The sequence below is a fragment of the Drosophila montana genome, unplaced genomic scaffold, assembly GCF_035044405.1.
Source record: "Drosophila montana isolate Dmon_TW-CO22-7 unplaced genomic scaffold, ASM3504440v1 contig_3626_1, whole genome shotgun sequence".
NCBI lineage: Eukaryota > Metazoa > Arthropoda > Insecta > Diptera > Drosophilidae > Drosophila > Drosophila montana.
Genome location: NW_026998511.1, coordinates 447,031 through 464,106, shown reverse-complemented (window position 1 = coordinate 464,106; position 17,076 = coordinate 447,031). Strand labels below are relative to the sequence as shown.

Sequence of the window (17,076 nt, the reverse complement as noted above, 5' to 3'; positions counted from 1 at the left end):
AAGTGATTTGAAAAGTGGGTTCAAAAGTGTTTTTTAAAGTGGTTTGAAAAGCGGTTTAAAACGTGATTTAAAAAGTGGTTAAAAAGTGGTTTGAAAAGTGGTTTAAAAATAGGTTTGAAATTGGTTTAAAAAGTGGTTTGAAAAGTGGTTTAAAAAGTGATTTTAAAAGTGGGTTCAAAAGTGGTTTTAAAAAAGGTTTTACAAATGATTTTAAAAGTGGTTTTAAAAGAGGTTTTAAAAATGGTTTGAAATTCATTAAAAAAGAGGTTTAAAGGTTTAAAGGAAGTGGCTTGAAAAGTGGTTTAAACGTGGTTTAAAAAGTGATTTAAAAATAGGTTTGAAATTGGTTTAAAAAGTGGTTTGAAAAGTGGTTTAAAAAGCGGTTTTAAAAATGAGCTTAAAAGTGGTTTGAAAGAGCTTTAAAAAGAAGTTTGAATGTGATTTAAAAAGTGGCTGGGAATTTGTTTAAAAAGTTATTTTAAAAGTAGTTTAAGCAGAGAAATAAAAAGTGGTTAAAAAAGTCGTTTGAAATTGGTTGAAAAAATTGTTTAAAAATTGGTTTAAAAAGTGATTTTAAAGTGGTTTAAAATGTGATTTTAAAAGTGGTTTATAAAAAAGATACAAAAAGTGTTTTCAAAGTGGTTTAGAACTTGGTTAAAAAAGTAGTTTGAAATTCATTAAAAAAGAGGTTTACCAAAAGTGGCTTGAAAAGTGGTTTGAAAATGTCTTGAAATTAGTTTAAAAGGTGATTTAAATACCTTGAATTTCCTATAGAATAGGAATTATAGGAATTATATGAATAGATCAAAAATTCCCACACCCACAACTCGGTCAAATTTCATCCGATTTTCATTAGGTTTGCCTATTTGATCATGGTTCGGCCTCTAGATCAATTTGGCATCTTAAGCCGGCAACACTTTTCCTGGTCGAAATTCATGTAAAATTGGTCCCATTAAAATGTCCTATATATGTAGACATAGGTAAAAAAGTCCCACCCACATAACTCGGTCAAAACTCACCCTGATTTTTACGATGTTTGAATCTTTGCTCATGGTTAGGCCTCTAGATCAATTTGACATCTAAATGTGGCAACACTATTCCTGGTCGAAATTCATGTAAAATTGGTCCCATTAAAATATCCTATGTAGGCATGCTTGTTTTCTATTGAACAAAACTTGAAGACTTTCAAGTCTTGGAGACTCTCGAATCTAGATCAATTTGACATCTTAATCCGGTAACACTTTTCCTGGTCGAAATTCATGTAAAATTGGTCCCATTAAAATATCCTATGTAGGCATGCTTGTTTTCTTTTTAACAAAACTTGAAGACTTTCAAGACTCTCGAATCTGGATAATTGACTCTATCAATACCGGAAACTGAGAACAAAAGAACTGAGAAAAACTTGGCCAGAATTATCTGGACACTTGTCGCCAGCCTATTGTCCTGTCCAATATCAAGCTGCACATAAAAAGGATATTTTTACAACAAATATTTCAAGCACGTCGCTCAAAGAATATTAAAATGAATGTTAAACGAGCTGCGTGCCAAATGGTATTCAAATCCAACTGGATTGCAAAAAACTGATGGCATTTGTTGTCATCATCATCATCATTAGCATCATCATCATCATTGTTGTTGTTGTTGTTGGGCCTTTCAAGTGCACATTAATGAGCTGCTTGTATGCTTTTAATTTGCATATGTCTGTGAGTAAATGCCCAATCGATAGATAGATGGGCCTTTGATTAATTAACATACACACACACACACACAGTCGCTCTCCCCCCCCCCCCCTCTCGCTAGCCGGCCGCATCCAGAGCCATGTCCATGTCCATGTCCATGTCCATGTCCATGTCCGTGTCCATGTCCATGTCCATGTCCGTGTCCAAGCCAACGCCATGGCCAGAAACCATAATTGATTGTCGATAATTCATGCGAGCTTAAATTGCCAATTGCATGTGGAGCCGGCGGGGCGAAGCGGGTCGGGGCGGGGCGGGGCGGGGGGTCAGCGTAGGCGGTGCCACAACTACGTCGGCTAATGGTAAACATATAACATATATAAGCATATATATATATATATATATGGACATGTACAGCCATTCGAGAGGGCCGTTCGATTAACAAGTAAGAGGTTCTAGTCGGGAGCACCCGACTAGGGGATACCCTGAAGCCTCTGCTCCCAACAGACGATAGGTATAAAATGAAAGATACTTGATAGACATTTATACTATTCTAGAAGCTACATGTCAAGTCTGGTGAATCTAGCACATATTATTTGACGAAATTGCTAAAAAAAATAACAGGATTTCGATATCGATATTTATCGATTACTTGGAAACGGGACAAGTTATCGAATATTGGAAATAAACTCGATCTGCGCGGGCACCAGGAGGACCTACAGCCAAAATTTCAAGTCTGTAGCTTTTATAGGTTTCGAGATCCTTGCGTTTATACATATGGACAGACGGACGGACGGACGAATTATCACAATATAACCTTACTTAATCGCCCTTTAGCTATAAGTGCAAAATTTTCCAAATCTATAAAGTGCTTGCGCCTTGCTCAAGGCCTGACCTTTTCTAGCGAATAGTAAATCGATTTTTTTTTAATCGATAACTATTAATCTTGCCTAATTGCAAGTGATGATACGTGAACCGATAACTGATCGATCAACCCGCGTGCTTATGTACTTATGAATATGCAAGCCAAATTGCCTTTTGTGCGTTTGTCTCTGTGTGTGTGTGTGTGTGTGGGAGTGAGTGTGTGTGGGTCGTTGTCCTTTCGTCTGGGCCCCTTAACGGCCAGTTGTGGCCGATGGCCGGGCAAAAACTGCGGAACATGATGAAAATCCATGGCAAATTAAAATTGGCACATTTTCGCACGAGACCAGCCGACACACACACACACACACACGCACACACACACAGAAGACAGCCAGAGGCGTGGAGGGGGACGGGGTGGAGGGGGCAGCAGGCAGCTGCGCTTAAAACAAAGCCATCAATTTTGGTCGTTGTTGTAGTTGTTGTTGTTTGTGTTGGTAGCGTGAAATAAAGTTGTGTATGTAAATTGGTTGGCTGTGATCTGCATTATGGCTAAGCGATGGCACGCGGTGCCGTTGGTTAAGCATTCAGTGTTGGTAAATGCCACGAAGGCCGAGCGAGTGCGTGTCCACAGCGCTAACTGCTGCAGCTGGAAGCCAATTAAGTTGTTTGCCCAGTGTGCGTAACTTTTGAATGGAACTAGCTGCACCACGAACTTGACAGTGCTGTAAAGGAAATTGTGCGGCTAACGATAACTAGCTGCACCTAGAACTTGACAGTGCTGTAAAGGAAATTGTGAGGCTAACGATAACTAGCTGCACATAAATCTTTACAGTGCTGTAAAGGAAATTGTGAGGCTAACGATAACTAGCTGCAGCTAGAACTTGACAGTGCTGTAAAGGAAATTGTAAGGCTAACGATAACTATATGCAGCTAGAACTTTACAGTGCTGTAAAAGACATTGTGAGGGTAATGATAACTAACTGCACAGAAATCTTAACAGTGCTGTAAAGGAAATTGTGAGGCTAACGATAACTAGCTGCACCTAGAACTTTACAGTGCTGAAAAAGACATTGTGAGGGTAATGATAACTAACTGCACCTAGAACTTTACAGTGCTGTAAAGGAAATTGTAAGGTTAACGATAACTAGCTGCACATAAATCTTTACAGTGCTGTAAAGGAAATTGTGAGGCTAACGATAACTAGCTGCAGCTAGAACTTGACAGTGCTGTAAAGGAAATTGTAAGGCTAACGATAACTATATGCAGCTAGAACTTTACAGTGCTGTAAAGGGAATTTTGAGGCTTACGATAACTAGCTACAGCTAGAACTAAACAGTGCTGTATAGGAAATTGTGGGGCATTCTTCCAGTGCTGTAAAACGAATGGTGAAGCAATCGATATGCTGTAACTGAATGAATTAAGTGATTAGCATTAAGCAAATAAAAGGTAATTAATAGACTGATGACTGATTGATGATTGATTGGCTCTGTTTCAATTAACTATGAAGAAGTTGCAGTGCCAAGAGCTCAGACAAATGTTAGTCTGAGGCATATTCTAGAAGCAAACGATAAATCTATTGAAAAATATCAATTTGGAGCATTTAAAACAAACCATTTTTTTTTTGAGTAAATATGTTCCTTATCCAACTAGTTCAGTTCCGGTTCATGGTAAATAACAAATAGAATTATGGGATTTATGGAAAGTATACAATACCCCGCCTGGAAATCATACTATGCCCAATGTTGGAAAACGAGGGGCAACTCCTGCACAGAATTGTAAAATCGTGCTTGGTGAAGGTTTGACGACTTGTTGGGCACTTAGTTGCTAATGTGGCCGATATTTTCAATATGTTGTGCTAATGTTGCCAAAATAAGGCACTTTAGCAGCCAAGAGTCCACAGTCCGAGTCCAGCATAAAAGACAGACAGAGACGATGCCAAATAAAGCTGAACCTGACCTGAAATTAGTGTGTGTGCCATGTGGCATATGAAGCGAAAGGCCCTTTTCGACTGCTATGTGCATTTTTTGACTAGTCATAGATAACAGTCTGAAAGGGCCTTTTGGCTCAGATGCAAAGACAGCGATAACCATAACGATAACCATAACGATAACGATAACGACGACGATAACTTTAGCGATAACGATAACGATAAGCGCATCTGGTGACTAGCCGTTCCTGAAGTGTCAAATAGTAGGTACTACTCGTAAGAAAATGTACGTTGATTTTTATTTGGCACATCAGTGACAGCATGTTACGAGTAATTGCACAACAGCCACAGCCACAGCCGGAGCCGGAGCCGGAACCGGAACCGTATCCAGATGAGTTTTGGATGATAACGCGATGTGGCATCTAAGCTGGAACTCGATTCTCCTCTGTCATATGCGGACGATAACTATGGCAGTGAGGGTGGGGTTTCCTTATTAGATGCGATACTCAAAAACGCATGTTATCGATCAGCGATAACACAAACCGATACAATTGATACAAAACCGGAACAGGCACAGCCGTACTCTACGCTTTTGGGAACGAGCACTTTCTGTTCAACTCGGTTCCATTGCCGTTGAGTAGAGCTGTCCCTGATGCATATCTCAACGGATTCACTGAAAACCAGAATTGTATTAAAAAACAGTTGACTTTATTATTAAATACGTTACGAACTAAATGGAGAAGTTATTACCATGTGCAACTACGGAGCTGGGAATGATGATGGATTCATATATACATATATGTATATATATAGTATATATAGTATATATGATATATATGAAATGCATGACAATTTGGTTAGTAATTACTTTTCATTTAATACTCGATTTGCTTGTCTTTTCTTTGTTGTTGTTTTGTTCATTTGTTTTGATATTCGTATTTTGCAGAACTAGCCCATGGCATTCTTGACGCACAGCTTTTCCATTTGTTCGGAGTAGAAGCCATTGAAATTGATTCTATGGACGAGATTCATGAAACGATCGGCGGTATTATCCTTGGCCAGATCATTGATTTGCTTAAGGAACGATATCAGCATGCCCGTAAACTCCAGATCGAAACGCTTCACTCGCTCCGCAAACGTATCCGTCTCATCCAAAGTGCTCTCCGACTACGAGACAAACAAAAAATTCCTATATGAGTATCTTCAGCAAATATAATATATTATATATAAATTGTGTACATTCAATAAATGTCCGGCTGGACTAGCTGCATGCAAGGGATCAAAGGATAAATGATGATATTTTGATGATAACAAAATGAAAGAATCTCAACAAATATAGCCATGTATGTGTGTGCGTGTGTGCGTGCGTGTGTGATATACCTGCAGCCGATCCGATATATCTGGCTCAGAGTCGGACAGATCCGTATTCTCATCGCTGCTATCACAGACCATGGACTTGAGTTCCGCATCGAGAAAGAAACGTTGCGAACGCTAATAATTTGGGGCAAAAGGGGGGCGCAGGCATGGGCGAGAGAGAGAGAGAGAGAGAGAGAGAGAGAGAGAGAGGGAGAGGAGACAAGACACAAGACAAGTGGAGGCGCATTGACAATTATTCAAGCTGAATCCATATGGAAATACAGAAATATATATATTAATAGAGGTATGGACTCACCTGTATGAACTCGCAGAACTTGAGACAGATTTTGCATAACTTGAATATGGCACGATTCAGATGCGATGTTTCGGTTAGCATGCAATTCTTGAGGCAGAGATCTAGGAAATCCTGATGCAAGCTGAGCACCATGTCCACATTCTCCACATTCTTCATTTTCTCAATGAATATATGCCAATTGGGCTCAATTATTTCGATCATCATATAGTATTCGAGATTCTGCACGGCGTTCATCATGCGCTGACGCAGCGTAAAGGCCGAACGATAGAGCTCAGCGGCATGCGGTGAGAATTTCTTGGCAATTGAGTTCTCCTTCCATATTCTGCAACGGATTTAGTTGATTGTAATAAGTAATAATATTGTAATAAGTTAAATGCAGCCGACTCACTTGCACAGCTGGCGCTCGACGTGCTTGCAGTAGAAGAGCTGGCGGAAGAGCATCTGGTATTTGGTAATGGCAATGTGATTGAGCACCAGCGAAACGGGCCACTTTACCTCGTAGGTAAAGGCAAAGCACTCGAGGCCGCTCAGGTCGAGGCGATCCGTGGTCTTCCAGTATTCTGAAAAATCAAATCTCCAAGTTAACCCAGTCTCATTTAATCTTAGGGGATGCGCTTACCCTCCTTCTGGTTCATGATCTTGGACATTTGTGTGACCAGATCGTAGGTGAGCAGCTCGCAGTGTAGATCATCCTTGTAGGGATCGCTGCGCGCGGAGGATAGGCGCAGCGTCAGGCCCAACAGATTCTCCAGGGTCATCGGCAGCACCAGATCGACATTCTTGGCCAGCTCATCCTCGCAGGCATCCATGAATTGCATGGTAAAATCACCCTGATTTAGCAACAAATAACGCTTCACCGACTGCAGATGTCCCATCAGATCGTTCTCGGTGAGAAGCACATCGAGCAGCATTCGGGCCGCAAAATAGTAGGCATCATTGATGACATGCACGTGCAGCTCGCTGGTGGGATCAAATTCGAGATTCATTTGCTGTGTGGGCATCACACGCTTGCCGCACTGCCGGATCACATTCAGATATTTGCCGGTGCGCAATATTTTGTCGGCATATTTCTCAAGGAATGTGGGTATACATTCGGTGCGCACTGTATACCGTTTCTCCCAATAATCATCGGAATAATGCTCGGGCAGCTCATCCTTGTGTATGACCTCGTTATCCTCGACCAGAAACTCGTGCGTGCTATCCACAATGATGCCCTTCTGTATCCAGAGCTGCAGCATACGCATATACGGCTCAGCCGCCTTCCTGGCCAGACCAATGATCAGCTCCTGGGCATACTTGTCGCCCTCCAAATGCTTGATGCGATCGCACAGATGCGACAGCACGGCAGCCCCATGGTAATCATGCTGCGGATAAATACAAAAATTCTAGATATAAACAGCTTTTGATAATCTACGAGCTATGCTTAAAAACCAAGTCAGGAAATCGAATCCGAGCTTGTAGTTTCCGCAAAGGGACGCCCTTTGCTCGTCATCCTAATCGGTCGGAGCCACACACTAACCATATCCAGTTCCGCCAAGGTGGTCCAAATCTCATCTATTACCCAAATGGTTGGCTGCAAATAGTAGAGCAGCTTGGGCACAGTCAGATCATTCTTGAGCATCTCCACCTCGGCCTGCTGCAGCAGCATCTGCAAAGGTGTAGACAATACATTTGAAATGGAATTGAATTGCATTTGATCGGGCAGCTCACATAAAAGTCGTGGGTGATGTTCTGGAGCGCAGCGTTGAGCGCATTGTTCACCTGGCCATTGCCGTCCGTCAGTGCGATGACCTTCTGTATGCCCATAAAGTGCGAGGCCAGCGGCAGTATTTCGTGCACCATTTCGGCCAGCGATTTGTCCAGATGCACATGGACACTGAAACGCGTCTCGTATTTGGATAGGCCCTGGGACAAATCATCGTGCGGCAGCGCCACAATATAGTTGCCCCGCACACCGCTCAGGCAGTAAATGATTTCGGTTAGCAACAGACGCTGCTGTGCATCCGGCGGCAAAGCGGCCAGCTCGGGCTTTGGCATCGGATTCGGCGGCTCCACCTTGTAGTAGTCCCACAGCAAATGTGTCCGATACTCGTCCGGCAGTCCATCCTTGCAGCCAACCAAATACTTATTGTTATTGTTGCTGTTGTTGTTGTTGTTGTTGTTCAGAGTGCAGCGATCGAGGAAGACATTGCTCAGCGGCCGATAGCCGCTGCTGAGCGCCACGCTGCTGCTGGTGGTGGTGGTGGCCCGACTGCTGGGCGCCCGACTGCTGGCCGCCCGACTGCTGCTGTTACCGCCATTGCTGGTGCCCGTGCTGATGGCAATGCTCATACCGGATCTATGGCTGTTGCAGGGACTGCTGCCCGGACTCGAGTCCAGATTGTAGATGACAGCGGATCGAGCACTGGCGGCGTTGCTGGCCGCATTGTTGCCCGCGGAGCGATTGCTGGCTTTGCTGCTGCTGCTATTCAGCAGCTGATCAATGGAGCCCATTGTCAGCGCCGTGCTGTTCGAGACGGCATTCAGCACGCGCTTCTTGATCTGTAAAATCAAAAGGTCAGCATATATTGATCAAGTCTGCGAAAGGGGTCCAAACCCACAACGAAACCCTCATATATCGTATCAGTTGCATCCAGGGCAAGAACTTACTCAGAGGAGATGGAAACATTATATCCACTTTTAATGGTATCAGGGTTTGATGTGAGTTATATTTCAAACTGGGGCAACATGGGAAGAGTTGGCTCGATGTTCGATCCCTGGTTTCAACATCTCCTCGAGCCGGACCGAACAGACCGATACCCTGGCTATGAGTGAAAGAATTGCGGTAAGGAACTCACCACACTGAGATCGCCACGCGGCACAATTGGCTCGCTGGGCACGGGACGACGTGCATATGTGGCTATAGCCGTGGTCACGGGCACCGTGGATAGGCCCAAGGACTCGTCGGACTTGCGACGCGTCACGGGCGTCGATGTGGACAGGTCGATCGAGTTGCGCGCATGGCCGCCACTGGCCATGGTCGGCTGCTCCTCATCGTGCAGCAGCAGCAGGCTGCTGCTGGAGCTGCGTTGGGCAGCCGCAGCCGGATCCAACATTGCGGGCGATTCAACATTTTTGCCGCTTGCGGGATTCGATAGATTCGAGCTGCTGCCGTACTTTAAGGGCCACATGGCGTCGTCGTTGATGCGTTCGGCAAAGACCAGCAATGCGTACATGGGATCCTTCCTGAAATGCGTTTACTTTTGTCAAAAATCAATTTAATCTGGTGGCCGGCCGGAACTTACCGCTCGAGTGTGCTTGTTATTTCGGCTAGGACCTCGCGATAATTGGGCCGCTTGAAGCTGATGGACTCAAGCAGCGACAAGAGCTCGCGGTCGGGGCGCCGCTTATCGCAAGTGGCACGAAATTCACGCAATATCTTCTCGGGCGTGTATGGCGTTCTATAAAACGAATAAAGACGCGTATCAATTTTGATTTGCATTCCAAATGTGATTCACACAACCAACAACAAATACATATGTATAACAAAAATTCACATTAATTGAGCAAAGCAAACAGCAGACGTCAGCGTTGAGCATCTGGTGCATTCTGCGCTGGGCAGTGCACTTACTGGGATTCGGCGATGAGATTTGCCAGCACAATGCGCACTGGATCGGTTTTACTCGTCACGGCGTGCGCCATTTGTTTTTGTAAATTTGTAAAAATTAACGGTTTAAATGAACAGTAAATGGCTAGCTAGCGCACACACAACAAACAACAAAACACACACTGGCTCGTTTTCAGCTGAGGGGCAGGCAGGCAGGCAGGCAGGCGGGCCAAATTGAGCGGGTTTGCCAATTGCTGCGTATTCGTATTCTCTCTTACTCTTTGTTGCTCTTTCTGCAACAGCGCTGCCACCCAGTTCGAATTATGCAAATCTATACAAATCGTTGGCGATATATGTATAAACTGTTACTTACATTGCGCTGTGCAAATCTAATGCACAGCTTAAGACTTAAGGTTAATTCGCTAAATATCTGTCAGCAAAATGTGCAATTGACATAAATGCCTGTACGTTTGACATAAGGCCATAAAATTACATCAACTCGTATCTCATTTAACATGTATATATTTATGTGTTTTTGTTGTGTTTTATCATAAATAAGTTTAAGCAATTTGTTGTTGTTAAATGTTTTGCAATGCTTTCTCTATGCGATGTTTTCTACATAGTTATCGATAGCTACGTTACACATCGCTAACAGCTGCACGTGCATTTGGCATTGGCAACAAATGTTTACCGAAACATAAACATGGGCAAAAAGGTGTACAATGCCAAGGCACGGCGAAATCCGGAAACCATTGTCGACAATTCGGCCGTAAAGAATGTGAGCAGCATTTCAGGTGAAAACCATTGTCAGCAATGCATTAAATCAACCGTATTCAATAGATCAAAATCGTCAGCAAGGATGTGGCCGGCGGCAGCGGCAGCGGCATTTCCACGGGGTACGATGAGGCCAACGCGCTCGTCCTGCCCTCACAGAAGCGTGCCACCAAAATCAAAGTTGAGCAGCGTCGCAACGTGAAGATCCTCTCGAAGAAGCAGCGCAAGCATCTGCAGACCATTGTGGACAAGAAGAAAAAGAAAGAGGGCGTAAGTAAAGAGTAAGTTCCAAGTCTTGAGTCACATTGGGTTAACCGGGAGAATTTTTCCTTGCAGCGAGCAGAATTGCTGGAGAATTTGGCTGCTGTGCAAATACCCGAAGCCGAATTGCGGCAATACACATCCATAAGTCAGGCGCAAACGATGGGCCTGAAGCGTTTGCATACGCTCGATGAATTCCTGGCCAAGAAGAAGGAGCGCCAGTCGCAGCTGCTGGTCGAGCAGGAACAACAGCACGGCGCCAGACGCGTCAACGCCATCAAGGGCAGCAAACGCAAGCTGCTCATCGAGGAGCAGGAAGAGCTCGAAGCCAAGCGCAAGAATCCAAACATTGTCAATGCATCCGACGATGACGATTCCAGCACGGATGACAGCGACAGCGAAAGTGATGACATTGATGCTGCAACAGCTGTCGTGGCTGCTGCCGAACCGGAAGCCAATGAGGCAGTTGCCATTAAACAGCAGCCGCCGGCCAAGCCAACGGACACGCCCACACCCAAACCCAAACCCACATCCACGTCTCACCAGCACAAAACAGTGTATGTGCCGGTTGATCGGACGGCCGAGGTACAGGCAGCACGTTTGCGCCTGCCCATACTCGCTGAGGAGCAGCAGGTGATGGAGCTAATCAATGAGCATCCGATTGTGATAGTCGCCGGCGAGACGGGCTCCGGCAAGACGACACAGCTGCCGCAATTCCTATACGAGGCGGGCTATGCCCAGCACAAGATGATTGGCATTACGGAGCCGCGTCGCGTTGCCGCCATTGCCATGTCGAAGCGTGTCGCACACGAAATGAATCTGCCCAGCAGCGAGGTATCCTATTTGATACGCTTCGAGGGCAACGTGACGCCAGCGACACGGATTAAATTCATGACCGATGGCGTACTGCTCAAGGAGATCGAGTCGGATTTTCTGCTCAGCAAGTATTCGGTCATTGTGCTGGACGAGGCGCACGAGCGCAGCGTCTACACGGACATCTTGGTGGGTCTGTTGTCGCGCATTGTACCGTTGCGCCACAAGCGCTCCAATCCCCTCAAGCTGATCATCATGTCGGCGACGTTGCGTGTCAGCGATTTTACGGAGAATGCGCGTCTGTTCAAGGTGCCGCCGCCGCTAATCAAGGTGGAGGCGCGACAATATCCGGTCACCATACACTTTCAGAAGCACACGCCCGACGACTACATGGCGGAGGCGTATCGCAAGACATTGAAGATACACGCCCAGCTGCCCGAGGGCGGCATACTCATCTTTGTGACCGGCCAGCTGGAGGTCAATCAGCTGGTGCGCAAGCTAAGGCGCGCCTTTCCCTGCCAGCAGCGGCAGCAGGAGCCAAACCAAACGGATGTGGAGCCGGAGCCGGAGCCAGAACAGGAGTTCGATATGAAGCGCAGCATACGCAACATGCGCAAGTCCAAGAGAAAGTTTCTACATCAAATCTCGTTGCCGAAAATCAATTTGGATGATTACAAGCTGCCCGGCGACGATACCGAGGCGGACATGCACGAGGCCCAGGACAATGAAGATGAGGAGGACGCCGACGCGGACGATGACTTGGAGGAGCTGCAGCAACTGTCAGCGCCGGCTACCAAGCAGCCGCTGTGGGTGCTGCCGCTCTATTCGCTGCTCTCCACGGAGAAACAGCAGCGCATCTTCGAGCCGGTGCCGGAGGGCTGTCGCCTGTGCGTGGTGGCCACCAATGTGGCCGAAACCTCGCTCACCATACCGCACATCAAGTATGTCGTGGACAGCGGCCGCCAGAAGACGCGCCTCTACGACAAGCTGACCGGTGTCAGCGCGTTTGTGGTAACGCACACCTCCAAGGCGTCAGCGGATCAGCGTGCCGGCCGTGCGGGACGCGTCAGTGCGGGTCATTGTTATCGTCTTTATTCGAGTGCCGTTTACAATGACATCTTTCCGGACTTTAGCCAGCCGGATATACAGCAAAAGCCCGTCGATGATCTGATGCTGCAGATGCGCTGCATGGGCATCGATCGTGTTGTCCACTTTCCGTTTCCCTCGCCGCCCGATCAACTCCAGCTGGTGGCCGCCGAGCAGCGTCTGAGCGTGCTGGGCGCTTTGGAGCCACGCACCGAGGGCAATACGCCGCCGGCTGTTACCCAGCTGGGCCGGGTGATATCACGGTTTCCGGTCGCGCCGCGTTTCGGCAAAATGCTGGCCCTGTCCAATCAACAGCAGCTGCTGCCCTATAGCGTCTGTCTGGTCGCTGCGCTCTCCGTGCAGGAGCTGCTCGTGGAGACGGGCGTGCAGCGTGACGAGGATGTGGCGCCGGTCTCAAACAAATACCATCAGCGTCGCCTTAGCTGGGCGGCCAGCGGCAACTATCGCCTGCTCGGCGATCCCATGGTCCTGCTGCGTGCCGTTGGCGCCGCCGAATATGCCGGCTCCGTGGCTGGCAATCTGGCCAGCTTTTGTGAGGCGAACGGGCTCCGCGCAAAGGCGATGAACGAGGTGCGCAAGCTGCGCGTCCAGCTGACCAACGAGATCAATTTGAATGTGTGCAATGTGGAGCTGGGCGTCGATCCGCAACTGAAGCCGCCCAGCGATGCGCAGGCACGCTTCCTGCGACAAATCCTGCTCGCCGGCATGGGTGATCATGTGGCGCGCAAAGTGCCGCTCGACGAGATTAGCGACAAGGTGGAGCGACGCCGGCTCAAATATGCCTACAATTGTGCCGATATCGAACAGCCGGCATTTATGCACTCGTCCTCGGTGCTAAAGCAAACGCCGCCCGATTGGATCATCTACCAGGAGGTGTACGAGCTCCAGCATGGCGATACCAATAAAATGTTCATACGCGGCATTACCGCCATCGAGCCCGAATGGCTGCTCCTCTATGTGCCGTTGCTCTGCAATATACGCGAGCTGCGCGAGGATCCGGCGCCGCGCTACGATCCCGCCAAGGGCATCATCTATTGCTACGTGAATGCCACCTTCGGCAAGGCCGGCTGGGAGCTGCCCCTGGGCGAGCTGGAGATGCCGCTCAACGAGAAGGCCTGCTGGTGAGCTAAATGTGGCTGAGAGTATTCATTGCATTCATTTGAATTCCTATTTGCAGCTACTTTGGCATGTTCCTGCTCGATGGCATCGTTTGCCCGCCGCTGGCCGCATTCAAGCCCAAACTGAAGTCGACGCCCGCCTCGCTGATCAAGAGCTGGTCCAGCCTCAACGACAAGGTGCTGCGCTTCAAGCGCGCCCTCATCACCAAACAGATTCACACGCGCCAATCCCTCTTCGACCAGTGGGCGACCGAACCCAATTGTGAGCCAAAATCCACATTTGCCATATTCTCTTTTGTTCATATTTGTCATTCCTTGCAGTTCTGCTGGAGGAGTACCAGAATCTGCTGTACGATGTCGCGCTCAGCGAACTGGCGCCCATTTGGCCGCCCAATAAACCGGACACTGCATCCGCTTGAATCCCGATCCCAATCCCAATCCCATCCTTCTTTCACTCCTCGTTTACGTGTCTTGTACATACATCAAATTTGAATCCTTATAATAAACATTTTGTTACATTTATCTAAAACGAATTTATCTTGTCAGGTTCATTTATGAATTTCGACTAAATCCGTAACCTCGAACCCAAATTGAAAATTGTGAAGCTTGAAAGGCTTGGAGAAAACTAGCTATAGGAGCCGAACCTTAAGGCAAGCCAAATGTTTCTAGCCTAAAACCGATTCCGAAGTTTCATATTTATCAAAAATATTCAAGATTTATTTTGAGCTAGATCCGCCGGAGCAAAGCTGCAAACCGGAATGGTTCCGGAACCCAACTGGTTCGAGAACGAAATTTAGAAAATCCTTTATAGTACTACGAACCGAATTTTGAACCAAATCTGAAGCTGAAACATATTTTGATTAAAAATGGTTTGGTTTAAGCTTAAAGAACTTTCGACTATTCGACACGTAGAACTACAGTAGAACAAACTAATGTAAAACTACATTTACCATATCCGTATACAGTTCTCGTTTAGAAAATCCTCAAAAAAAAATACTATAAATATGGGCTTATGATATGGTATATATGTATATATAGCTTAGACTTTGACTCTAAAGAACTTGAGCCCGGAACCAAATTCTGATTCTTATCAAAACTACAGTAGAACAAACTAATGTAAAACTACATTTACCATATCCGTATACAGTTCTCATTTAGAAAATCCTCAAAAAAAAATACTGTAAATTTGGGCTTATTCTATGATATATATATAACATAGTCTTCGTCTATAAAGAACTTGAGCCCGGAACCAAATTCTGATTCTTATCAAAACTACAGTAGAACAAACTAATGTAAAACTACATTTACCATATCCGAATACAGTTCTCATTTAGAAAATTCTCACAAAAAAAAATACTATAAATATGGGATATATATAACATAGTCTTCGACTATAAAGAACTTGAGCCCGGAACCAAATTCTGATTCTTATCAAATCTGTTTTCGAAGATAAAAAACAGTACCGACTTTTTGTATAACAAGTTTCATTTGTTTTTTATTTGTATTTTAAATGGTTTATGTAATATATACATATATATATATATATTATAAATATGAAATTTTTGGAAAAAAAATGGAACCAAACAAAATTTTGAGACCACAAAAAAAAAATAAAAAAAAAACGAAAACCATAATGAAATGTTTTGTTGTTGTTTTTGGGCTAATTCAAATGTGGTTAACAGCTAAGTTTCGATAGTTGTTCCAATACAATATATATATATATGTTTTCTTTTTTCCACTTATATGTTTCATTTTGTTTTCCATTTGTGTATATATGTATGTATGTATGTATATATATGTCATATCTTTAATTAGCTTCTTCTTCTTCTTCTGTTTTGTTTTGTTTTTTTCTTTTTGCCTGTGTTGTACCATTTGTAGATAGTTTCTTGGTTGTTTTTCTTCTTCCTCTTCTTCTTCTTCATCTTCATCTTCAATTTTCATTTATTTAAGGATTGGCTAGTTTCAGTTACAGCTGCAGTTAACTGTAAATTGAATAACTGTACATTTTTAGGCTGGGAGAAACGTTGCGTTTTGTTCGTGTGCTTCTTCTTCTTCTTCTTCTTTGCTTCTTTGTATTTTGTTTGATTTTGTTTTGTTTTGTTTTGTTTTGTTTTGTTTTGTTTTGTTTTGTTTTTGTTTTTACAATTATTCTTAGTTTGTGTATTTGGAGAAATTTTTTTTGGGCATTTTTCTAGTTTAGTTTTTGTTTGTTGTTGTAACTTACAGATTACAGGGTATTTATTTAGTTTAGTCTTTATGATATACATATATTCCTTTAGCTAGTTAAATACTCGCAACCATATTTTTTACACATCAACTGAATTGTTTTAGGGTTTTTTTTTGTATATATATATTGTATTTGTTATATAATATATCTATATATCTATATATATGTATGTATGTATGTATGTATGTATGTATGTATGTATGTATGTGTCTCTCGCTAGATGTAGATACAGTTAAACTTGATGCATATGTCGCTAGATGTATGCATGTACATGCATATATCAACGTGTGTGTGTGTGTGTGTGTGTGTGTGTGTGTATTTGTGTCTAGTTGAGTGCGAGTGTGAGTGTGTGTGTGTGAGTGTGTGTGTGTGAGTGTGTGTAGAAAAAATCAGTCTAATGTATTAAGGCAACGTGAGAGCTTTACATATTCATATTCATAAACATCATCTCAAAATGTCAGTAAATCCATTTATACGAATATATATATATATATCGATTTATATATATATGTATGTATATATATATACTTATATCATTCGCCAACATTAACATTGACTTTCGCTTAATTCTTTAAGATTTACATTTACATTTACATTTACATTTAATTCAAAAATTTCAGTTAGATTTTGTATACCCTGTACCCCCATTGGGAAAGGGGGCGGGTATATAGGGGGCTTCGTTCAAGTTAAATACTTGCACATACATTCACACACACACACACACACATATATGTGTATGTGTGTGTGTGTGTGTGTGGTTTTGCTTTTTAACTCTATTACATAATATGTTAACAATATAATTTTGGTATGTTTTGTGTTTCGCTTTGTTGTTGTTGTTTTTTTTTTTGTTTTTATTTAATTAATTTCTATTTAGATAAATTCTTTGTTAGTTCTTATCAATTGAAATAGTTGCTGATAAAAGACAACGAAAAAAAACATAAGAAAAATTATAGAAATTAGACAAAAATTGCAGAAAATAAAAGTTAGTTAAATTAATGAAAAGCATTTTGGTTTTGAGTTGATGGTTTTTTTTCTTTTTTTCTTTTCATTT

General features: G+C 44.0%; 2 protein-coding genes across 4 annotated transcripts; one reads left to right on the top strand and one right to left on the bottom strand.

Moving 5' to 3' along the window:
* Positions 1 to 5,153: 5,153 nt before the first annotated feature.
* On the bottom strand, positions 5,154 to 9,902 carry Grip84 (Gamma-tubulin ring protein 84). 3 transcript variants are annotated; one of them, XM_064692582.1, is made up of 10 exons: positions 9,750 to 9,902; positions 9,424 to 9,579; positions 8,977 to 9,364; positions 7,850 to 8,680; positions 7,659 to 7,787; positions 6,759 to 7,503; positions 6,528 to 6,699; positions 6,140 to 6,461; positions 5,848 to 5,958; positions 5,154 to 5,634 (listed from the first exon to the last, which is right to left on the bottom strand). In XM_064692582.1, exons 1-10 carry the CDS (start codon positions 9,818 to 9,820, stop codon positions 5,416 to 5,418), a joined length of 3,144 nt encoding a protein of 1,047 aa, XP_064548652.1. In that variant the 5' UTR covers positions 9,821 to 9,902; the 3' UTR covers positions 5,154 to 5,415. The 3 variants fall into 3 exon arrangements, with proteins under 3 accessions (XP_064548652.1, XP_064548654.1, XP_064548653.1); XM_064692584.1 differs by having other exon boundaries at positions 9,676 to 9,811; XM_064692583.1 differs by lacking the exon at positions 5,848 to 5,958 and having other exon boundaries at positions 9,750 to 9,901.
* A 445-nt stretch (positions 9,903 to 10,347) lies between these two features.
* kz (putative ATP-dependent RNA helicase kurz) lies at positions 10,348 to 14,327 on the top strand. The gene is made up of 5 exons (XM_064692581.1): positions 10,348 to 10,503; positions 10,566 to 10,769; positions 10,836 to 13,801; positions 13,858 to 14,060; positions 14,120 to 14,327. The coding sequence occupies exons 1-5, from the start codon at positions 10,429 to 10,431 to the stop codon at positions 14,215 to 14,217; spliced, it is 3,546 nt and encodes a 1,181-aa protein (XP_064548651.1). The 5' UTR covers positions 10,348 to 10,428; the 3' UTR covers positions 14,218 to 14,327.
* Positions 14,328 to 17,076: the final 2,749 nt, after the last annotated feature.